The following is a 26,341-nucleotide window of genomic DNA, read 5'->3' as shown; positions in this document are numbered from 1 at the left end:
CTGGAATCATGGCTATTTCCATCTGTGGCTCACATCCTATAAAACTAAGACCAAAGTGGAATGGATACTTCTGCCTGGGATCATTTTAAACATCGTTCTCATGCCCTAAAAGATCCTACCTTTGTGAATGGTTTCTTCCAATTACGTAAGACTAAGATTCACTTAACAATGTGTGTATAGCTACCAATTCAAGCAAATTTAACAAACGAAACTAGTTCTTCTCTGTGTCCTCCTGTTAAATATGGTTTAAAAATATATACTTGAAAACTCAAGGTAATAATCAACAGAATTTCCCGCTTCAAGTCTTAAACAGGGATTATGAGTATTAACTAAAAGCAAAGTCGTTATTAAAAAGTAAACTTTAACATAAAAGAATTTTCAAATTATTTCTGGAGTTTTTGATAGCAAAGATGGTAGCACACAACTTCATAATTTTTACTTGCGTATACAATACAGACAATCTGTAGTGTCAGCTTTTTAAACAAAATACTTTAAAAGCCATTTTAAGTTATAATTTCTAATTAGTAGCTGTTATCTGTTAAAAGTTCCTTTGCTTATATATTCAGTATGAATAAAACATGTTTAACTCTGGCATTAGTGCTGTCCCTATAAAAAAACACACATTTATGTACATACAAAGATATCTACTAAAACAAATATTAATATTGATATATAAAAACATATTTAATAAAAATAATAACTATTTAAATACCTTATTGTTATCATTTACCATTCCTCATATTACACTATTTTAGGGATGGATACAGTCATTTATATGTTCTAAAAAGTTATCTATGCCAGAAATTATTTCATATTTAAAGCAATCATTTTAACTGTGACATGGTTTTTCATAGGAGCTTCCTTAGTTTAAATAAAAAAAAAAATAGATTACTTTACTGCTTTTGGCTTTTTGCTGTTCAATTCCTTACCCTTGCCCAGAAACAAGACTACATCTTTGCCCTTTGTTGATATTGCTGCTCAAGCTCATTATCACGTGAATATCTGGTTATTGTTTTATAAATGTTCATTTTCTAGAAGCTCACTGTTTCTTTCTTTCTCAACAGTCGACTTTACACTAGCCACACTCATTATCATCATGTGGCAGTACTGCTCTTCCTCTGCCTTTGCTGCTTTAAAAATTAATGCACTGTTATTTTCTGAATACTGCATAAGCTGCTTATGAGTACATTATGCTATCAAGCAAGCACATGCAGAAAAGCTTCCTAAACTGTTATTCTTTCAATGAAAATACAGCTGGTTCTGCTTCAAAGGCACATCTTTTCACCTGCAAATGGACTTGCTCCTGCACTTATTCCTCAATTCATTGTCTTTTATTTGTGTCTAGAAATCTTTAATTGCCTTTAATTAGAAAAAGTAAATTCAGTGCTTTAATCTTGCAAATACATTCAATCATAATTCTGTCTGGGATGAATACCAAGTTCTATTCACTGTCTGATCTCTATAACAAAGATATATAATTTATTGTCCATTTATATAGACCACACCAATTAAGATACAATAGAAAAGCGGAGAGATAAGAGTCAAAATATTTGAAAAGAAAAATTTGCAATCTAAATTTAATTACTCAAATGAATTATTGGAAGATGAGTTATTTACAGCATGCCAAAAATACTGGCAAATAATATTTGGTAATTGACAATAAAGAATTTATATTTCCTTCAACATTTTTAGAATAAATCTCATCAAATGCTTCGAATCCCTCCTCCCTTTGTCAAAAAGCAGTACACTACCTGGAATCTTACTTTTCTTGTATTACCTAAGTTACATATAAAAGTAACACAATTTGTCATATAAAGTAAATTCGCAACTGCCATATGAACACAATTTTTAGTTATCATATTACAAACTACAAATATCTAAAGAAGACTAATTACAAAACTAGGGGTCAATAGTCTTTCAGATGGAATCTTGTTAAAAAAAACTCTAGTAACTATGTCAGTAAACAAATGGCCTGCATTTTAACACCTTCAGTTTGAATAAAATTACAAATGCTCACAGGAAAATAACTAGGTAAAAAATTAACCAATCAAACTGATAAAATGAAAATAACTAGAAAGCCAGAAATAATCCAGTAGATTACCATCAGCATAATGTACCTTTACATTTAATAAATCGTGCAAAGGATAACAATTTCCTTAAAGAAAAAAAGCAAGTATTATCTACAAAAGTAAACTATGCAAAAAGTAAAACTTTTCTCAGAATTATTTGGAGATATCCAGAATATAGAGAGCAGGCTGGTAAATTCATCATTGAAAATAAAAATCTCGTGCAAAATTTTCATTTTAATTTTGTTATAGAAACAATTCAAACCAATGATAATTTTTCAATGCTTGGACATAACAGCTTGTCATACATTACCATTACAGAAAACACATCATCATTTAACACCACATTAAGTACTAAGAAACAAGCACTAAGCTTAGAGCTGCTAAAGATAAACCAAGTTGCTCATAAAATATAAATTAATTTCCAAGAAAATTCATATTAAAATGCTAACCAAGCAAAAAGTTATACATGGAGGGGAATTATAGTTAAATAGAGATGTTATAAATAATATCAACTTTGGAGTTTGCAATTAGTGCACAAAAAAGTCCACAAACATTTAAGAAGTGGTTGTATCCAAGGTACCCATGGAGATGTAGAGAAGTAAAAGAAAGACAAACAACAAAAAGAATAACAGGGAACCTAAAACTCAAAATTAAGAAAAATTAAACAACAACATATTTCAGTAAGTATTCAATTTAGTTAAACATACTATTTCAAGAAAAATGATAAAATACTCAAATTAATGTAAACAGGTAAGGTTAAACAAAGGGTATATAAAATTGTAATCACCTAAGAATTAGGACAGTTGCTTTATTGATTATTTAAATATTTATTAAGTACCTTCTGTGAACATCATTAGAGATGCCAACAAAAATTAGATGGAGCTTCTGTCTTCAAGAATATTTAAATTCTAGTAAGTACAATTAAAAAAAATGTGAAAGATAGGAGAAAGTAATCACATTTAGAAGTTTAAAAATCCTATTGTCTGGGTTAAATAAGGATATTAATATACTTTATTAAGTCAACTATGAAAACTTGAGAATCTCCTCTCCCTTTCCCAAAACAAGGAAAGAAAAGAAAAAAAGGAATGGAAAATGTTGAAAATTTGAAGAATGAAAAAGAAAACATAGTCAAAAGTTTCAAGAAAAAAGGTTAGAGCGGAGATTAGCAAAGGAAAAATCACTACAAATGAAAAACATAAATAAAAATGTGAAAATATATCAAGATTTTTAATTCATAGTAAATTATATAGAATTAAATTTGCTTGCTTGAAAACAAAGATTCTCCAGCTATATTAAAAAATCAGTTATATCATTAATTTATAGATTAAAATAAAGGGATAAGAAAAATACCAGAACACTTAACAAAATAACAAAAAGTATTTTACCAATATTAATATAAAACAAAAAGAAGTCTAAACAGAAACTTCATAAGAACTTTATAAATAAAAAGGTCATTATATAATAGAAAAGGGGAAATCATCATAAATATATACCAATTTACAAATGCCAAGCAATGAAAACATAGCTTCAAATATATAAAGCAAAAACTGATAGCATTACAAGAATTGAAAACTGTAGTCTTAGGGTATTTTAATTCTCATTTTTCACAAAATGACAGCTAAAATATATAAAAAGTACACAATAGAATTGAAAACTATAATTAATATAAGTAGTACTGAATCCTAATGTTAGAGAATACCTATTCCTTTCAAGCACAGGGAATGCTAACAAAATTGACTGCATACTAATTCAGAAAGGAAATACTAATATCAAAAACCGATATCACACACAAAACATTGTCGGTGCAAGAAACAAGGCTAAAAATCAATTTGAGAAAAAGTAAGAGTGGAGCTTTTGAATGTTATTAAAGTTAAGCTATTATCAGCTTAAAATAGACTGTTATGTTTTATGGAAGCCTCATGATAACCACAAAGAAAAAAAACTAATAATAGATACAGAAAAGATAAACAAAAAAACTAATATTAGATTCAGAAGAGACAAATAGAAAGAATCAAAGTATACCACAACAAAAATTATCAAATTGCAAAGACGATACCAAGCGAGGAAGAGAGGAACAAAAGAAATACAAAACAGACAGGAAACAATTAGCAAAAAATGACAACAAAAAGCCCTTACTATCAAAAATTACTCTAAGTGTAAATATATTGAACTGACCAATCAAAAGATATAGAGTGCCTCAATGGATAAAAAAAGGTTCAGTTATATGCTGTCTATTAAAGACTAGCTTTAGATTTAATGACACACACAGGCCGAAAGTAAAGAGATGGGAAAAGATATTCCATGCAAATAGTAACCCAAAAACAGCAGGAGTAGCTATGCCTATACCTGACTAAGTAGAATTTAAACCAAAAACTGTTACAAGAGATGAAGAAGGTCATTACATAATGATAAATGAATTAACTTAACAGGAAGATATAACGATTATAAATTTAAAAATACAATATATGCATGTGTGTACATAAATAAATATACATATATGCATATATACATGTGTATATATGTACATACATGTATATGTATATATACATATCTACATACACAAGTATATATGTATATATACATATCTACATACACAAGTATATATGTATATATACATATCTACATACACAAGTATATATGTATATATACATATCTACATACACAAGTATATATGTATATATACATATCTACATACACAAGTATATATGTATATATACATATCTACATACACAAGTATATATGTATATATACATATCTACATACACAAGTATATATGTATATATACATATCTACATACACAAGTATATATGTATATATGAGTGTACATATATATGTATATGTGTGTGTAGACATATATATATATGCACCCAACATCAAAGAATCTAAATACATAAAACAACCATGGAACTGAAGAAATAGAAAGCAATACCATAATAGTAGGCAAAAATGGATAGATTATTGAGACAAAAAACTCAAGAAAAAAACAGATTTAAACAATACTACAGAACAAATGGACTTAACAAATATATACAGAACATTCCAAACAAAAGTAACAACATACATATTCTTCTCAAGTGTACATTAACATTCTCCAGGAAAAATCACATGCTAGGTCACAAAGTAAGTTTTAACAAATTTAAGAAGACTGAAATCATTCCAAGTATCTTTTATGAGCACAATAGAATAAAACTAGAAATCAATAACAAAAGGAAAATGGGAAATTCACAAATACACGCATTCAGTAAAAGAAATCAAATGAAAAATAAGAAAATGTTTTGAAAGGAATGAAAATGAAAACACAACATAACAAAATTAATGGGATGCAGCAAAGGTAGTACTGAGGAAAAAGTTTATTAACAATAAACAACTACATTTAAAAAGAAATATCTCAAACAACCTAACTTGATACCTCAAAAAATTAGAAAAAGAACAACCCTAAGCACAAAGTTGCCAGGAAAAAGCAAAATAGTAAAGATTCTGGCAGAAATAAATGAGATAGAGAATAGCAAAACCATGTGGAAAAAATCAATGAAACTCATCACACACAAAATAGCAGACATTACAACTGATGCCACAGAAATGAAAAAGATCATAAGGGGCATTTAGAAACAATTGTACACCAACAAATTGAATAAACTAGAAGAAATGGGTAAGTTCCTAAAAATATGCAACCAAGCAAGAATGAATCAAGAAGAAATAGAAAGCCTGAAAACTAGTAACAAATGAGACTGAATCAATAGTCAGAAACTTCCCAATAAAGAAAAGCCCAGTACTAGATGACTTCAATTCTATGAAACATCAAAAAAAATCCTTCTGAAAGTCTCCCAAAATATGGAAAAAGAGGGAACACCTTCAAACTCATTTTATAAAGCTAGCCAGCGTTACCTTGATTTGAATGCCAAAGACACCACAACAAAAGAAAACTACTGGCCACTATTCTCTTATGAACATAAAACAAAAATCCTCAAGAAAATATTAGCAAACAAAATTCAACAGCACATAAAAGAGATCATATACAATGACCAAGTAGGATTTATCCCTGGGCTATAAGGATGGTTCAACATATGATAAAGTACATTAACAGAATGAAGAATACAAATCACATGATGATCTCAACAAATGGAGAAGAAGCATTTAACAAAAAGTTCACCAGGAACTTAAACAAATATACGAGAAAAAAACAACCCCATCAAAAAGTGGGCAAAGGATATGAACAGACACTTCTCAAAAGAAGACATTTATGTGGCCAACAAACATATGAAAAAAAGCTCAGCCTTACTGGTCATTAGAGAAATGCAAATCAAAGCCACAGTGAGACACCATCTCATGCCAATTAGAATGGCAATCATTAAAAAGTCAGGAAACAACAGATGCTGGAGAGGATGTGGAGAAATAGGAATGCTTTTACACTGTTGGTGGGAGTGCCAATTAGTTCAACCATTGTAGAAGACATTGTGGTGATTCCTCAAGGATCTAGAACCAGAAATATCATTTGACCAAGCAATTCCATTACTGAGTATATACCCAAAGGATTATAAATCATTCTACTATAAAGACACATCCACACTTATGTTTACTGAAGCACTATTCAAAATAGCAAAGACTTGGAACCAACCCCAATGCCTATCAATGATAGACTGCATAATGAAAATGTGGCACACATACACCATGGAATACTATGCAGCCATAAGAAAGAATGAGTTTATGTCCTTTGAAGGGACATGGATGAAGCTGGAAACCATCATTCTCAGCAAACTAACACAGGAACAGAAAACCAAACACCGCATGTTCTCATGCATAAGTGGGGGTTGAACATGAACATATGGGCACAGAGAGGGGAACATCACACAAGAGGGTCTGTCAGGGGGTGGGGTGTAAGGGAAAGGATAGCATTAGGAGAAATACCTAATATAGATGACGGGTTGATGGGTGCAGCAAACCACCAAACCTGCATGTTCTGCACATGTATCCTAGAACTTAAGGTATAATAAAAAATAAAATTCCGCACCATTTCTTGATAAAAATTCTCAATAAATTAGATATAGAATGAATGTCCCCCTTCTTTTTTTCTAGTAGTTTTATGTCTTATATTTGCCTTTAATTCATTTTTATTTCTTGACATTGGTCTTGGCAATGATTTCTTGGATGTAACACTAAAGAACAGGCAACTGAAGCAAAAACAAACAAGTGAGACTAAATTAAACTAAAAATCTTCTGCATGGCATAAGGAGCAATGAACAAAATAAAAAGGTAATCTATAAAATGGGAGAAAATATTTGTACACCATGTATTTGAGAAACAGTTAAATCAAATTATATAAGGAACTTATATTTTACAATAGTAAAAAAGACAACTTGATTGAACATAGCTGACTAGAAAATGGTCAAAAGATCTGAATAGACATTTCACCAAAGAAAATGGAGAAAATGACAAACAGGTACATGGAAAAGTCCTCAACCTCCCTAATTATCAGAGAAGTGCTAATCCAACCACAATAAGATAATGTCTCACACCTGTTAGGATGACTATGTTAAAAACAAAACAAAACATAATAAATGTTAGTGAGGATATAGAAAAGAGAAAATCCTTGTATATTCTTAGTAGAAATGGAAAAAAATAGTATGGCGGTTCCTCTAAAATTAAAAATATAACTACTATATGGCCCAGCAATCTCTCTCCTAGGTATATACCCAAAGAAAATAAAATCTCCACATTTTAGAGTTACCACGTTCACTGCAGCATTATTCACAATAGCCAAGATATGGAAATAACCTAAGTGTCCACAGACAGATGACGGGATCAAGAAATTATTTTATACATATATAAAAATATATTTCACCCTTTAAAAAGGAGGTCCTGCCATTTGGGAAAACATGGATGAAAATGGAGGACATTATGCTAAGTGAAGTAGGCCAGACAAAGAAAGAAAAATACTGCATGATCTCTCTTATCTTTTCAATCTTAAAAAACAGGTGTCAAATATGCAGAAAAAGAGAGTGGAATGGTGTTACCAGAGTTGGAGGGAAGGGGAAATGCAGAGATGTAGGTCAAGGGTATAAAGTTGCAATTATGTAGGATGAATAAACTATAGATCTAATATACCACATGAGAACTACAGTTAATAATATTGTATTGTACACTGGATATTTGCTGAGAGTAGATTTTAGGACTCTTACCACACACTGAAAAGGTACTATGTGAGATGATGCATATTTTAATTGGTTTGACTGTAGTAATCATTTACTGTGTGTGTGTATGTGTATATGTGTGTGTATAGCAAAACGTCATGTTGTACACCTTAAATATGTAGTATAAATGTTCTTTTTTTTTTTTTGAGATGGAGTCCCACTCTGTCACCCAGGCTGTAGTGCAGTAGCACGATCTCTGCTCACTGCAAGCTCTGCCTCCCGGGTTCACGCCATTCTCCTGGCTCAGCCTCCCAAGTAGCTGGGACTACAGGCGCCCGCCACGACGCCCGGCCAATTTTTTTATTTTTATTTTTTTATTTTTAGTAGAGACAAGGTTTCACCATGTTAGCCAGGATGGTCTCGATCTCCTGACCTTGTAATCCACCTGCCTCAGCCTCCCAAAGTGCTGGGATTACTGGCGTAAGTCACTGCGCCCGGCCTGTACTATAAAAATTCTTGATTGGCTATATGTATTCTAAATATTTTTTACTTTGTTTGCATGTCTTTTGTTTTTCAGAAATATATTTTGCCTTATAGAGCATACTTTTTGTGTCTTATTTATGAAATAGATATATACTATATTTTGGTATCAATTATTTATATTTGTTTTCTGACTTCTAATGTAACTTCTTTGTTTATCCTTTAGTTATTTAGAAGTGTTATTTTTGTTAATTTATTTTGTATTTCCAAAGCAATGGTAGAGATGGAAAAAAAGTGCACTAAAGGAGAGGGTTGGGTGAAGAAGGGGAAGTTACCTTTTTGCTTCTAACTAATTTCTAATTTACTACATTTGATTTAAAAATGCAGTTATAGGATATTGATTCTTTATAACTTGGGATACTTTCTTTGTGACTTAGTATGTAGGTAGGTAATTTTTTAGAAATACTCCATGTATCTTTGAAAAGAAAATCCTGCACCTAGAGCTTAATTTAAAGTAGATAAGCTTCCTGTTATCTTCCTGTGCTAAGTGAGCTTTTCTAGTCCACAGTTCTACTAGGGTAGTATCTCTTTGAAGGTCCAAGTATATTTGGGAGTCTCTATTCCATCTACACATCCTTATTTCGAGTCTTCCTTAATCCTTCTTTCACATATGACCCCTGGAGAATTCTCTTTCTTTTTTTCTGAACTCAGGTTTCCATATAAAAGAACATTTATTCTACTTTATTTAGCATATTTTACAGGAGAATTTAGAAGTTATCAAATTATTGCCAATAAGAGTCAACAGAATTAAAAGTTATAATATGTATACAAAGGAATGATTAAATGGATTATAAAATCAAAAATGCTGATTATATAAAAGCATTGAGTCTAAAGAATAATATTTATTTTTTGTTTTACTAAATTAATTAAAATTATAAGAGCACTGAAAAATTGTAAGTACACGAAGTTCATATCTTTACTGGTAAGCAGGACTGCATTTAATTTTGCTTCCATAAAACTCTATAAAGTCCTTTTTCACTCATATATTTCTGTGTATCATATGCATTAGAGAAAATTTATTTTCTTAATATACATAATTGTGTTTTTATCTTAATTAATAGGAGTGTATCAAAGATAGTTCATTGCTTACCAATTTGTTTTCTGTACTGATCAACAGGAAGTTTTATAGTAGAAGCATCTTTTCTACCCATCTTTGATCTCCAAAATGCCTGCTGAAAAGAAAACAATTATAATGAAAATTTTTTTAAAAAGGAGTATCTATAAAATCCAGAAATAGTTTATTCTATAAAATTCATTTTTAAAGCAATGGGTACAAATACTTTTGACTTATTTCCATTAAATATTCATAAAGAAAACAAAATTCTTTTAAATAAGTTATCAATGATACAATTGCTGGTAATTAAATTTCTCAATCATTTGTTTTTGATAACATTCATCTTATCAAGTACTATCAGTGTTCCATTAAACCATATTGTTAAATAACATTATCTGTAAATATGAAAATCATGTAGTATTTACTTAGCTAGGTTGGGGCTTTTGGCATGCTTTTGGCAACATGTTTATTTCCAAGTATATATAGTTTGGATATATACTTACTATGTTACATTAAAAGTAAGGCTAAAGTTTGAATCTCAAGTATTTTGTATTTTATTTTAAAAAGCATGACATATACATACAAAGCAGATGAATTTCAGTTCTAGTTCTGTCCCTCTTAATGTAAACAATAAAAACTACTACCATTTATTAATATTTTCATGCTTATTACATTATATGCACTATTCGATTTAATCAGCCTATTTATATTGATATACAATACTTGTACCTACTTTGGGTGGATATATGTAATATTTTGATACCTGTATACAATGAGTAATGGCCAGTTCAGAATAATTGGGATATCCATCACCTCATTTACAAGTTCTTTGTGTTGGGAGCAAAACAAATCTTCTAAGTATTTAGAAATATATAATAAATTATTGTTAATCATAATTTTCCTACTGTACTATTGAATACTAGAAATTATTCCTTCTATCTAACTGCATTTTTGTATCCTTTAACCAACTTCTCTACCCTTCTACCCACTTCCCATCCCTGGCTCTGGTAGCCATTATTCTACTCTCTACCTCCATGAGATCCACTTTTTCAGCTCTCACAAATGAGTGAGAACAAGCAATATTTGTCTTTCTGTGCCTGGCTTATTTCTCTTAACATAATGACCTTCAGTTCCATCCATGTTGCTGCAAATGGCAGAGTTTCATTTTTAAGGCTGAATAATATTCCATTGTGTATAGAGACAACATTTTTGCTATCCATTCATCTACTGATGGATGCTAAGGTTGATTCCATATCTTGGTTATTGTGAATAATGCTGCAATGAACGTGAGAGTTCAGGTATGTCTTCCATATACTGATTTCCTTTCTTTTGGATATATACCCAGGAGTAGGATATCTGGATCATATGGTAGTTCTATTTTTAGTTTATTGAGGAACCTCCATATTGTTTTCCATAATGGTGTACCAATTTACATTTTCACCCACAGTGTATGACCATTCCCTTTTTTCTCCACATCCCCACCAACACTTGTTATTTTTTGTCTTTCTGATAGTAGCCACTGTAACTAGGATGAGATGATATCTCACTGTGCTTTCAGTTTGGATTTCCCTATTGATTAGTGATGTTGAGAATGTTTTTCATATACCTGTTGGCCATTTGTATCTTCTTTTGAGAAATGTCTATTCAGATCTTTTGCCGATTTTTAATTGAATTGTGTTTTGCTGTTGAGTTGTTTGAGCTCCTTATATATTCTGGGTATTAATCCTTTGTCGGATGAATATTTTGCAAATACTTTCTCATATTTTGTAAGTTGTCTCTTCCCTTTGTTGATTGTTTTCTTTGCTGTGAAGAAGCTTTCTAGCTTGATGTAATCCTATGTGTCTATTTTTGATTTTGTTGCCTGGGCTTTTGAGATCTTACCCCCAAAAATTTTTGCCGGACCAATGTCCTGTAGTGTTTTCCCAATGTTTTTTTCTAGTCATTTCATAGTTTTATGTCTTACATTTAAGTCTTTAACCCGTTTCGAGTTGATTTTTGTATATGGTGAAAGATAAAGAATCTACTTTCATTCTTCTGCATATAGAAACCAGTTTTCCCAGGATCATTTATTAGACAATCCTTTCCCACATTGTAACTTCATGGTACTTTTATAAAAAATGAGTAGACTCTAAGTTTGTGGATTTAGTTCTGGGTTCTCTGTTCTATTCTATTGATCTATGTGTCTGTTTTTATGCCAGTAGCCAATTGTTTCGTTACTATAAATTTGTAGTATAATTTGAAATCAGATAGTGTGATTCTCTGGCTTTGTTCTTTTTGCTCAGAACTGCTTTAGCTATTTGGGATCTTCTGGGGCTCCATGTGAATTTTAGGATTGTTCTTTAGGATTTTTGTGGAGAATGTCATTGGTATTTTGATAGAGATTGCATTAAATCAGCAGATCACTTTGGGTAGCAGAGAAATTTTAACAAGATTAATTTTATCATGAAGGAATGTTAAATTTTGTTGAATACTTTTTCAGCATCTACTGAAATAATCGTATGGTGTTTATCCTTGATTCTGTTGTTGTGATACATCATGTTTATTGATATGTGTATGCTGAACCATCCCTGCATCACTGGAGTGATCCAACTTGATCATGATGCATTATCTTTAGAACGTGTTGCTGAATTTTGTTTGTAGTGTTTTGTTGAGATTTTTACATCTATGTTCATCAGGGATATTATCTTGTAGTATTCCTTTTTTACTGTGTTCCTGTCTAGTTTTGGTATCAGAGTAATGCCAGCCTCGTAAAATGAGTTTGGCAGTATTCCCTCCTCTTCAATATTTTGGTATAGTTTGAATAGAAACGGCATTAGTTCTTCTTTAACTGTTCGGTAGAAGTCAGCAATGAATCTATCAAGTCCTGGGCTTTTCTTTGGTGGAAGATTTTTTATTACTGCTTCAAGCTCATGATTCATTTTTGGTCTGGTCAACCATTCTGTCTTGTCATGTTTAATCTTGGTAGGTTTTATATGCCCAGGAATGTATTCTTTTCTTCTAGATTTTGCAATTTGTTGGTATATAGTTGTTCTTAGTAGTCACTAATGATCTTTTGCGCTTCTGTGGTATCAGTTATAATGTTTCTTTTTTGTTTCCCATTTTATTTGAGTTTTCTCCTTTTTTTCCTTGGGCAAGCAAAGATTTGTTAATTCTACTTATCTTTTCAAAAAACAACTTTTTGTTTTGTTGATTTTTTGTATTTTTTGTCACAATTAAAATTTATTTCTGCTCTATAAGTTTTAAGATTTTTATTGAATTTAAATATTGTGGCAAGAGAGTACAACCTGATTACCACATTCATATTCTTCTTTTCTTCCTAGCACAGACTATATCTCCTAGTCTCAATTACAGTATGTCATTAGTTATAGAACATGAGTGTTGCAGTTGTAAGTATTCTTCAAACTGGTGTCTGTAAGTTGTTCCTCATTCCTTCTAGTAAGGCATTACAAGATGAAGATAAAGTCAGACAAGAACTGGTCATGTCACAAACAAAAATATAGAGAATAGAAAGTCCAGTAATTTGGGGCTAAAAATGTTGGAAAAGCCAACTTCTTCTGAGAACCAACAGGAAAAAAACGAAAACAGGCTTTGAAGAACAAAGACCCATTAAAACTTATCAGCTTGAAAAAAAAGAAAAAAGAGAGAGAGAGAGACAAAGAGCAGATTAGGGGTTTTCACTGTCTCACCTGAGCCTATCATTTCAGATTACTTCAAAGTAGACACTATTGGGTAGAAAAAGAGAAGCCTAGGAGTTCTAAAGCACAGAAAGAAAGTGGACATGAGAATTAGGTCTAGGAAAGAAATTGCACTGTGTTTGTTGGCACATGCAACTAAGTAGAAATGGTAAGAAGGTTACTAAAATGTGAGGGAACTATATTTACTAAGAAACCAGAAACATAATCTAAAAAAGTCTTTGAATGAAAGCCAACTTTTGGGCCTCTACATTTAAACCAGTATACAGCAGTACCCAAGGAAGGCAAACTCTATAGAGTTTATAACATCTACTTCACACATAACTAGAAAGGAAGAACCATCTAGAGGGGAGAGCCATGAAGAATGGACAAAAAGACCACAAACTGAAACTTCTACTTCAGTACAGTGGATCTTCTCAGTGGTCTCGTGAGCAGAGGTTTTATCATCACAATGGACCAATGACTCCTGTGGCTGTTTTCCATTCTTCACTTTATAAATGGGAATGATTATTGCAGGTATAACGCAGTTATCCACTGCTTACCAATTATCTCTTAGGGGTTTTGTGATGCTGGGGAGGAGTAGAAAAATGTCACAGGCAAATTGAAAGAGGACTGTGTGTTAGCTTGAGATCCTTGGCTTGGAGTTAGAAGCAATAAATGCTAGATGTTTAGGTTCTCTCTACTGGGGAGACAGAAAAAGATAATGTGCATAGTTATTTCCATGCCAGAAAGAAAAATTATTAAAAAAACTGTTGACTACTCACTAAAATACATGTTCTCTTTTTTTTTTCCTCTGGGTACACTTGACTAATCTCCCGGCCTCCTTTGATGTCAGTTGTGGGCACATCACTTATTTTCAACCAACAGAATGTGAGTAAATTAATGTTTCCTACTTCTAGAACTGACCTATAAAAACTTTCCTTGCATACTCATTTATCTGGTAAAATGGAGATGACCTCCAGGGTAACTCTGAACATGATGTGATGAAGATGATGACAGCCTGGATCATGAATGACTGCATGGAGGACAGCTATCCAACCAACTTGTTTTTCTGTTTCATATTGCTGTGATAAGAAAAAATAAATTTGCAGCATTTGCAGTACTATACATTTTTTGCATTCATTTGTTACAATAGTTGTCATCACTGAAACTAAAACAAACAAGTATAGATGTTTCCATATAAACTGATGCAATTATCAAACTGTAATTTTTCTAAAGAGCTTTATTAAGGTTCTGAAACACTGAACACATTTGAAATCTGTCAAGACAAAATTGTATTGTTTATCTACATACAGTCACACAGATAGTTAACAATGATCCCACCCAATACAGTGAAAGCCATCTCCAACTTAATAAGTTTTATCCATATGTAATAAAGTTATAAGTTCAGCTAAAAACCTATTTTTCTAATCATAATAATCTTCATATTTATGGTATTATTGCAATATCTAGGAATATTCAAATTATGACAAAGTCAAATAAGTTAAATTTTCATCTCTAATAAACCATGTAGTTATTACATCTAAAAACATTTTAAAATTCTGGCAATAAAACCAAGACAGCGCCTAATTCTATAGTCTTACTTCTTATAATTCAAAACATTAAAAATAATTCTGTCAAGACAAGCACCGCACTATAAAAATTGTCAATAGATATATTATAATTTATTCATATAGCAATCCTATTTGCATAGTATTTTGCATTTATTAATTGTAAATAGGAATCAAGTTATTTTAATCTTAATTGTGTGTGGCTAGGGAAGATACCACTCCATTTTAGGAGAGAAGTTGGATTAAATGAATAAACACTCAAGATACTATTCCCTTTTCAATTTAGTTTTGTTCTTTGCCTTTACAGACTATGCTTAATTTTTTTTTAAAGCAAATCACTGAGGCTATCTGCCAAAATGGTTACTCATTATGCTTCTCCCAATTCCTTTCTGGTCATTTAAACCAACATCCCAGCAGAGATAACACTTCAGAGGTCAATACTTTATTCATTCACTACCTACAGAAAATAAAAAAGTAAGAGGTTTATCAAAAATATATTTTCACCAACCCAGCTGAATTTTACTTATATGTTAATATACTTTACATTAAAAATTATGCCAGGGAAAAATCTAAAGAATCTAAATTTTTAGAGGGGCCTATGCTCTATGAACAGACATTTTATATGTATAATAATCACTGAATATAAAAGCTTCAAAAGAATTTCAACCAAGATACATTAGAGAAAAACTGGTTTAAAATTTCTGTTCTAGCTATTTTTAGTGGTTTGGTAATATTTAATCAAAATTTCAAAATTTAAACTTTCTCATTGTCTTTGAAATTATTATATTCTATACAGTAAGTAAAATAACGTTTTACCAAATGATAAAACAAAAAATGCTTATAGAACACATTCTTACATAAATTACTTACATTTTATTAGCTGCAAGAAACACACAAAAAATAGAAAGCATTTTGCCTTACTAATAAACACATTGAGGCTGTTTTAAATGACCTAAAGAGATACCTATTCATCTGTATGGTGCAAACTGTCAATGACTCAGACATGTAGAACCTTTAAAATGTTCTGACTTTTCTTTGTTCTTCAAAGCCTTGCAGTAATCATCATTCATTTTTATTGCTTTGATGGTTAGATAGCAAACTCCCAAGAAATCCAGGGAGACATTAGCACATACAGCCGCAATTTCTAATAAGACAGCTATTTGCATACAAGATCAGCCACAATTTAAAATGTGTTGTGATAGATGCGGAAAGGGAATAACAGACTTATATTAGCATGTACAATACCAAGATTGTTTTCACAATTTAATTCCTTGGAGATTATGTCTCATCACCTTCTTTTGTAAAGAACATTGCATTCCCTGAGGAACTAACTTGCTCTGAGACCTAGCTAAACTGAAATATGGATTAATAAGATAATATTTATTATTTATGAATTTTGCTGTAGGAATGATTTCAGATTAAATCATCACAGAAGTTTCCAACATTCTTGAAACTTGATACCACATATTTAAAGAAGAAAAATGCTGATTTTATTTAATACCTAAATTGGATATTAAAATAATTCAGATAATTTTTATCTAAACTTTACACTTATTAGGACTTTGAAGATTAAACGTAGCATTTTTGTTTTTAGTATGCTTTCTTAACCTGAATTTTCCAGAGCAATTTTGTCAACTGTATTTTAAAGCATAATACATGACCTTTAAAAACAAACAAAGGTAGTATTATATTCAATCACCTTCCGACCAAGTTATTTTATTGCTCATTTATACCTTTTTTATGAAATCCAGAAAGAACAAGTAAAGAAATAAGAAATCTGAAGCCTTCACATATGTCTCTGCTTCCAGAAAAAGCATTAAATCCAGACTGTGACATTTAAATACATATCAAAACACAGGTTATTAAAAAAAGTTCAACCCATGTCCACAGAAAAAATAATTACCTTAGTTTTTAAGGCTAAAAGAAATACTAAGAAAACTCTTCATTAAACATGAAACTATAGTTAGGCAGAAAAGGCATTTGGTTATGGCTGGATCAAAGTTGAGAACCGATCATGAAAATACAACCTAATGCTAGATGCTGAGGATATAATAAACAGAGAAGATATTTGTCCCCGATCTTATTGCACATTAACCATTTCCAGAGTATTACAAATTTAAAGTTGTTCATTCACTTAACATATTTAAGTCATTGAAATGATGACACATTTCCTCGATAAAGCAAAAATCCTTAATATTAAGAACCATTAATGATCTGAATTTGTCATGTGTTCCTTTCTCATGTTCCAGCGCACTAGGAAATTCAGCTTTTAGTTCCTTGACTTTGACAAGCTCATTCATGTTTCCAGGAATTTACTATGTTCTGCAATTTGCTTTAAATGTCCTTTCAATACATCCCCACTTGTGAAACCTATATATTGTAATATTGCACACAAGAGTTATCTCTGAGTAATCATTCAGATCTTGCCTAAGAGGCATCATTCATGATTCGGAGCTTCAGAGATAGTTCTCCACACTTAATGAAATGAAAAAAAAAAAAGGTCTTTTGAAAGACTATCAAGTGTGAAGTGGACAAGGTATACACAATTATAATATTAAAATGAAGTATTATAAGTAATATTAATTATTTCAATATTATAAGTCATATTAATTATTTCAATTATATGTATTACTCATATTAATAGTATTATCACATTGTCATTGAGACAAGTTATTACGTTGAGGAACAAATTCTTACTGTATAAAACCGGAGAGCCAAACAGTTGTTATTCTAAAGTTTTCAGAGATCAAAGTGCCCAGTTCACCTACACTTTGACAAACTAATTTCCTTTATAGCTGCAGAAAAAGTATCTAAAAACTGAAATATGTGAAAAGATGATTTCTAAAAATCCTGATCACTTGCCAACATTGATGTGAAAATTTATATGAAAAGTAAGTACAGGACACTTAATCTGTGTAAACCTAAAAAGTTTAAAAGATTTCCAGAAAAGAAATCTTAGTAGTTGGGACTCACCTTCCAGCCAAACTATGGAACTAAAACACAGTATTAGGAAATAGTGTGAGAACAAATACATTTCCTTAAGAAAAACAAAACAAACAGCCAAAAATATTTAACCCCTATCTCATATCATACACAAAAATTAATTGAAGATAGATCATACAACTGAACAAAGTAGCTAAGACAACAAAGTTACTAGGGAAAAATATCATATTCATGACTTTGTAGAGGCAAATAGTTATTGAAGAAAGCATAGTAGGGTATTTCATAAAAGAGAAAAAAAGGATGAACTGGATTACATCAAAATTAATATTTGCTTATCAAAATACACCAATAAGAAAATAGGTTATTACAGATAGATAGTATTCATAACATATGTATCTGACAAAATAATTTGAATCCAGAATGCATTAAAAAACTATTTAATAATATAAGGTATACAACCTAATAATTTAAAAAGGGGTCAAAAACTTGAACAGGAACTAGAAACTTCAGCAAATAAGATATATAAATGACAAGCACATGAAAAAGTTCTTAATACCAGTAGTAATCAGCAAAGAGCAAATTAAAATTAGAACTGAGATTCTACCACATATCTACTAGAATGGTTCAAATAAAAAATATTTCATATACAAAATATTGAAGAGAATGTGGAGCAACTGAAATTTCTGGTACAACTTCTTTATAAAATTGACAGTTTCTACAAAGTTAACTACCAGCAATTTTTGCACTTCTATTCCTAGATATTTATGTAAGAAAGATAAATGTATATGGTTACAAAAATACTTTCTACAAAAAAGGTCATGGCGGCTTTGTTCGTAATAGTTGAAAATTAGGGGCATGGTGGCGGGTGCCTGTAGTCCCAGCTACTAGGGAGGCTGAGGCAGGAGAATGGCGTGAACCCGGGAGGCAGAGCTTGCAGTGAGCCAAGATTGCGCCACTGCACTCCAGCCTGGGGAACAGAGCAAGATTCTGTCACAAAAAAAAAAAAAAAAAAAAAAAAAAAAAAAAATTGTAGATGTCTATTAGGTCCACTTTATGCAGAGCTGAGTTGGAAGCAGCCCCAATATTGATCAACAGAAGAGTTGATAAACTGTGGTTTATTCATACAGTGTAATACTACCCAGCAAAAAAAAAAAAAAATACTGAACATAGGCAATGGAGATAAATCTCAACAATATTATGCAGGGAAAAAGAAACAATGATGTCTCTGTACTTAAATGGTCATTCATCAGTGTTATTTATTCTCGCAGCATCACTTGACAATGGTGACCTCTACTCCCTTGAAAATACTTGAAAAAAAATACTTCCTACGGGCTAAAGAATAAATGTCAGGTGAGAAAGCAGAAATGAAAATTACAGACCAATCCATTATAAAATAAATACAAGGAAGGAGACAGATAGCATAGTAAGTAGAAAGGAACTGAGGTTGAGGAAGAGATTTTTTTTTGTTATGCTTTGTTTTTACTCTTTAGGGCTTGTTTCTGATTAAAGATGAAAATTTGAGTTGGTCTAAATAAAAATTGGCAGGAACAACCAGAAAGCGAGAGGGTGAAAATACAGAAAAAAAAAAGTAACAATGAGTGAGGTTTCCAAATAGAGAAGAAAGCATAGAATCCAGTATTCATTTCAAGTAATAATCATAGCACACTAAGTCCGTGAGTCACTTTAACAAGAAAAAGAGAAAATAACGGGCAAAATTACACATAAGACTTGAGGTCTGGTAACCAAAAGTAGAGGGATATCTATGCAGTAGCTCTGTTTTCACTATGAAGTAGAAGGCAAGATTATCTCCTCATGAGAGAAAGGAAAGGTGGGAAGTTTGGAGGTTTGCAAGTGCAGAGCTGGAATTAATGCTGTGGAGGAATGGAAAGAGTTGTCTAAAGAAAACAGGATTAACTGGGTGCAGTCAGTTGTGCCTGTAATACCAGCTACTCTGGAAGCTGAAGTGGGAAGATCTCTTGAGCCCAGGAGTTCAAGACTGCAGTGAGCTCTGATCATGCCACTGCACTCCAGCTTGGGCAACAGAGTTGAGGCCCCATCTCTAAAAAATATAAAAATAAAAAATGAAAACAGGATTATGGGCAACACTAAGAGACCAAAAAAAATTGTAACCATGAATCTATTATAGCACTGGACTATCTGATTGCAAATAATATTTTTCTTTCTGAGTGCTTAGCTACTTAGTGCTGACATAGGGAAGGGTGGTCTACTAGAGTAAGCAGAATTTAAGTTTTCCCAGATAGGCATGACAGAAAACTTTAGGATACCACAAAAAGTGGGTGACTTGATGTTCTATGGCATCTAAAGGTAGAAAAGGAAGTGAAGACAGTAGTGGTTTAGAGTTAAGCAGAAAGTGGAACAATCTTTGGACTTAATAAAGGTAAATAACCAAATCTGAAAGTAAAAAATAACCAAATAACAAAATTTCGGAGTAAAAAAATAACCAAAAACCAAATACTAGGAGTGAAAAATTAGTTATTTGACTAGAGAAGAAAGGTTATTAAAGGTCACTAGTCAGTGTGAGTGTGAGGTGATTAATATTATTATTGAGATGGAGTAAGTTTTGGTCTGGAAGGACTGAAGTGGTAGGAAAACATTATGGCAGATACGTTAAGGAACTGAAAGACCAGGATAATGCACACGTCATACATGTGAATAATGAGGGTACCCAGGATGGTAGCAGGATTTGGGTGAGGAAGCAAAGAAAGACTCAGAGTTAGAAAGACTGAGAAGGGACCTGGATGTCCATAGATAAACAGCAAGAAAGAGAGGTAGAGGACACTACAGTCAAATGGAATGAATCACCAAGGAGCTGGGCTTCTTGTTTGATTTGTCTCGTTTGCTTTTATATGCAGGAAATGTAAATGTTCTGGAAGTGGCGATAAAAAAATAAAATGATAAAAATCAACCTCTTGATCCACAGGTACGTGAACAATGGAAGAATAGTTTCCATTTAAGATGGCTTCAGGAAAGTGGTGTTTATAAGAAGAATCAAGTTCCAATTAACGTCAAGAAGTAAAATTAATAAAGCGTTTGGGATTAACTGGGTTCAAGGGAAATATAAAAAAAGAGAGGGAAAGGAATAGCAGGAGATTAGTCCATGAAAAACCAAAGATAATACAGAATAATATGGGCATAAGTATTTAGTGGAGGACCTATAACCAAATGGGCCAGGTAGGGCAGTGAGAAAAGTTAACAGGAATGTGTAGTATCTTGAACTACCCTTATCTCAAAACTGCAATGAGTACTCAGGCCTCTTCAGGAGTCAGTTGTAGCCTTGGTAAATGGAGGAGTTCTAATCCCTCCAGGAAAGGTCAGCTGGCTAGAATTCAGCACCACAGAAGAAAGCCTCAGATCTCAAGAGTCTAGTTAGTACCACCTATTTATTGGGAGAAACTGGAGGGTCCAGATCAACATTTGTCAAAGTATGGTCCATAATCACCATTAGAGTTGTCTGGGATACTCATGAAAATGCATATTCCTGGGCCCCATCACAGTCCTACTCAATCAGAATCTTAGGGGCTAAAGTATATGGATCTCCAGTTTTGTTTTGTTTTTAAATTTCCCGTGTGATTGCTGTCACCATTAAAGTTTGAGAACCATTGATGATCTTTTTAACAAGGTCACAGGCAATTCTTTTGCACAGTAGCATTTGAGAAACACAGCTGGAAGAAGATGGGAGGCCTGAGCAGGGACTGTGAAGCCCTTCAGCCTCTCTGGTGGACCAGCAAGTCCTGGTTGGTGTGGCATAATCAAATTGTGGACGTTTCTAACGATCCCCTGAAACTTTAGACTTTTTCTGAATTCAATAGGAAACCATAAAAGGATTTAGTGCAGTGAGGTAATCAAATCAGATACTTTTTAATAAGATTAGAAAGACTAGGAGGTTTGAAGTTAACTAAATAGGCTAGAAAAAAAAAAATCCAGCTAAGTTCCAAAAGTAATCTACTAAGTGATAAATCAATGCAACAAGTAGAAAGGAAGTTCTAGTTGGTGTTTTACTTTTTAGAATATAGCAACAGCTTGGATGGGGGCAATGAGGCAGAGGAAAAACTGAAGATGATAATGTTTTTCAATTTTAGTGATAGTTAGCTAAAACACAAAGTCCAGGCCTCACCCTTCAAAAATACCCAGTCAATAATGTTGGGGAGTGGCCAAGGAAGCAGCATTTTGAATATGCACTTACTCACTGCCAGTTTTCAAATTCAGGTGGCTAGTGGACCATACTTGGCAAATATTGCATTAGACAGATGGTAATGTCATTAACAAAAACAGGTAATCTAGAAGTAGGTATGGGGTGGCTGACGAGGGTGGAGGAGCATTAGAAATCTACATTACAAAATGTTTAAAACAAGAAATAAGAAAACAAAGCACTTGTTTCTCCCAAAACCTAATAGAATTAATTAATCTAAACATAATTGTGTCCCAAATAACCCAGCCCCCACCAAAAAATACCCACAAATATTTTACTTACTTTTATTTTAATGCTTTTTTGATGCACAGATTGTTGTGGCATCTGGACACATGACACACTTGAAAACAACACATTAAATTTATACTGCCCGGAATAGACAAAAAGCTGCCTTGTAAGCATCATCAACAATGCTCATTATTGGGGGAGGGGTGTGCTGCATTAGCTGGGTCCCATGGAATTATATTTTTAAATTCCAAACTTTTCACAAGTATAAAAGGGATAGGCACTTCAAATCTGAAAGGCCACATGAGGGAGATAACTTCTATTAAATAGCAATTTTTTCAAGTAGGAAAATGATTGTTATGATTCACCAGGGTTTGACTTCAACAGTATGGGAAATGTACTTGAGTTAATCTTCTGGATTATATTTGTAAAAGAAGATAGGTTAGTTAAGCTAGGATTGGTCTATAATGTAACTTTTAGTAGTCAAACTAAGAAGTAATTAATCGCGTAAATTGCACTATCCTTTAAATAAAGATTTTTTTTTATGTAAACTGTTCTTTCTAAAAGTTTTAAAAGCTTTCTAAAAGTTGTGCACATGTATCCTAGAACTTAAAGTATAATAAAAAATAAAAATAAATAAATAAATAAATTTTAAAAAGATTACAATAGGCCCAGCACGGTGGCTTATGCCTGTAATCCCAGCACTTTGGGAGGCCAAGGCAAGTGGGTCACCAGAGGTCAGGAATTTGACATCAGCCTGGCTAACATGGTGAAACACCTCCCCACCCACGTCTCTACTAAATATACAAAAAATTAACTGGGCATGGTGGTGCAAGCTTGTAATTCCAGTTACTCAGGAGGCTGAGGCAGGAGAATTGCTTGAACCCGGGAGGTGGAGTTGCAGTGAGCCGGAATTGAGCCACTGCGCTCCAGCCTAGGCAACAGAGTGAGACTAGGTCTCCAAAAAAAAAAAAAAGATTACAATAATATGGTACCAAACAAATGAAACTGCAGACCCTGTTTTCAGGATTACAAAGTGCTGATACAAGAAGAGACACATATCCAAACATGTAAAAAGAACAAACATCTACAATTCTGATGTAAAGCCAGTAAGGCAGGCAGCTTGTACCACTGCACGCTAAGAGCTTAATCAGACAAAAGGTATGAGAAGAAGTAAGGGTACCATTAGCTTCAGGGATTTTGAGGTTCACAAAGGGCAGTTTCATTTCCACTTGACTATTACCCAACAAACCTTCAGACTGCTTTTCCTGATGAGACAAAGAGTAATTGAAAATGGGGTTGTGATCTGGACTATCCGATTGCAAATAAAAATCACAAACCTTGAGTTTTCAATGCTTACAATCCCTCTAAATTGGATTATTTTAAGAAAATTAAATAAAACTCAAGATTGTTTGAATTATCACATGAATAAAAAACTTTATTTCATCCAGCTGGTACCAAAAACTGGGCTAAACAATGAAGGAAAACAATAAGCTCTAGACGTAAACATCTCAGATGGCATCTACTTTTATCTCTGTAATTCCTGACTAAATGGATGTAATTTCTTGTATCATAATTCCTCTATATGAACTGCCTTTTCTTGGCTCTAATGGAGTATTAGTGAATTCTTATGATTCAGGATTTTCAATAATTTTTTCTGAAACAAAAACTTACTAGCAAAAAAGACACTGCCTTTATGTTTAGCCCAAATGTTAATTGCATTTGACTAAGAATTTCTGAGTAATAGATCTGTGTTCAGTGTAAATGAAATGTTCTGATACACTTTAAATCTTATCAAAATCACTACTAATAACCAAATTTGTTTTATCCAATGTTAAAATTTTTATTTTTCTTAATTTATATGCATTTTACATAGAAACAAAATGTGAATCAAGTTCCCAAAATTTGCTAGTTTTAGGATAAAACTACTATTAACAAGTTTTGGAAATCTACTGAAAAACTTTTCTGAGTCTCTACATGTGCTCTTGTCAATCTAAGAGGGGGCTTACATAAGTCACATTACCCAATGTTATTTGCCCGATTTCTCAAACAGTGCACATTATCATCCCATGAAGCCTCTGTTTCATGTAAAGTTTGGGAAATAGAGGCCTAGATTATTGGAAAGCTAATTAAAATGGATTATAACAGAACGAAATAAGCATTTTGGTTAATGAATAAAAGATATCAAGAACTGGCTAAGAGACATGCTTATCACTTTCCCCAGCTTGTGATAAAGGAATATCCTGTCATCAGAGACCTGTAATAGGATGACCATATAACTTACCATCCAAGCCAGAACACTCTTGAGAGTGAAAGAGGGCCCCATTCATTACATCAAGATAAATTTAAACCAGGACCATCCAGGACAGCCCTTGCCCCAACTGTGAAGTACACAAGGACAGTTTACCATACACCATAGCTCAGTTAGTTTTATCACCCATAAGGTGTTGCAGTACGAGGAAAGAATGGCAAGTCTTCTTTTAAAATACTGCATTTCAGAAAACCAATTAATATTTTAGGCAATACCTGAAACAGATACGAGAATATCACAATAATAGGTTATGCTGAGATAAACTGTCCTTATTTACAAAATAAATCATCCTGTGGCACGTGGCACTACTGAATACTCTGTTGTCAAACTTCAAGCCGTAGGCTTCTAAGTCAGCACTTTCCTGATTCTCCTACATTTCAATTTCTTCTTTACTTCTTTCATTAGCATTCTTCCTCTAGCTGCCTATGAAACGATGGCGTTTGTATTCCCATGTTCCCCATAATTCATTCACTTTATATATTATGCCCTCCTTGGGTAACTCATTCCCTCAAATATATTCCAAGGGCCTATATACCTACCCCTAACTTCTTCAATCATGCATCTAGCATCATTCTAACAAAGCATAATCAATGTGAATTTCTCATTTTTCCTTTAACTAGCAAGTTTCTCCTGTTTTCTACCTTGTTTGTTTTAATTAAACTGACCAATACAGTGTTCTCATTGCATGCTATCCTCTTCTGACGGTGTTAACTTGGATCACTTGATTAAGGTGGCACCTGCCTAATTTCTCCACTGAGAGAGAATTTAGTCTTTTCCCCTTTGTAATTAATAAGTATTTGGTGTGGAGGTGCTTTGAAACTATGTGAATATCCTATTCATCAAATTTGCAACTACTTGGTTAGCATTTATTGATGTTTCTTGGTTGAATTAATTATACTCTGACAGGTGCCATGTGATGATTTTATAATTTCCTCATTTCTTCCGTATTTATTAGTTAGTATCCTACTTTATTAAAAAGCATTTCCTTCTCTCCATTTATTTATTCATATATGTGTTTATAGCAGTATGTACTCATAGTTTTTTTATTCAATTAGTTAGAATTAACGCATATCATTTTTAAAATTTTGATTCCCAAATTGTCCTGGATTTAGCTAGTGAAAGTTCCTTCAAGATGGTTTGTGTCCTTTTGGCATATCACCATCCTTTTTTAAGAACCTCTTTATTTTCTGACACACAAGATATTTACGGTTTAGCATGTGTTTTCTCTGCTCCTGCACTAGAACCTGCCATTTCTCTAAGGGGCCCAGTTCCGCTTTAGTAGAGAATGTTTTTTAGAAAGCAAGATCTGGGGACAAGATATGCTCATTTCTAATAAACTGATACTGTTCACAGGCCTCCTAAGTAGAGAGAGCTAGGAAATATATGTATTGGTATGAGCTCAGTACTTCCAATTTCCAATCCAACATCACACAGCTCTCATTCTACTTTGCCCTTTCCACATTTATATTTGTAGCTTTCCTATCTAACATTAGGAAACCTGTCAGACATTACTATCAATGTAAAGTTTTCATGTTTAATTTTTTGTATAATATTTTATAAAACAATTAATACCTAATATTTCTAAAATTTGTGAGTCACCTTTGAAACAAAGAATAAGA

General features: G+C 32.5%; 1 protein-coding gene across 6 annotated transcripts in view; it reads right to left on the bottom strand.

Annotated features, from left to right (window-relative positions):
- The window catches only part of TRIQK (triple QxxK/R motif containing), an 87,560-nt gene that overhangs the window by 28,401 nt on the left and 32,818 nt on the right, over positions 1–26,341 (bottom strand). For 3 of the 6 annotated variants that reach the window (XM_004090743.3, XM_030795180.1, XM_030795177.1), the window contains one exon: positions 9,828–9,909. In XM_004090743.3, coding sequence (XP_004090791.2) covers positions 9,828–9,888 — 61 coding nt within the window. In that variant the 5' untranslated portion in view covers positions 9,889–9,909. The remainder of the gene's footprint in view (positions 1–9,827; positions 9,910–26,341) is intronic. The other 3 variants (XM_030795179.1, XM_030795178.1, XM_030795181.1) reach the window with 1 other exon arrangement.

This window comes from Nomascus leucogenys, chromosome 16 (genome assembly GCF_006542625.1).
Source record: "Nomascus leucogenys isolate Asia chromosome 16, Asia_NLE_v1, whole genome shotgun sequence".
In the NCBI taxonomy this organism is placed as follows: Eukaryota; Metazoa; Chordata; class Mammalia; order Primates; family Hylobatidae; genus Nomascus; species Nomascus leucogenys.
The sequence above is the reverse complement of the archived record's forward strand: the minus strand, read 5'-3'. Positions and strand labels throughout refer to the sequence as shown.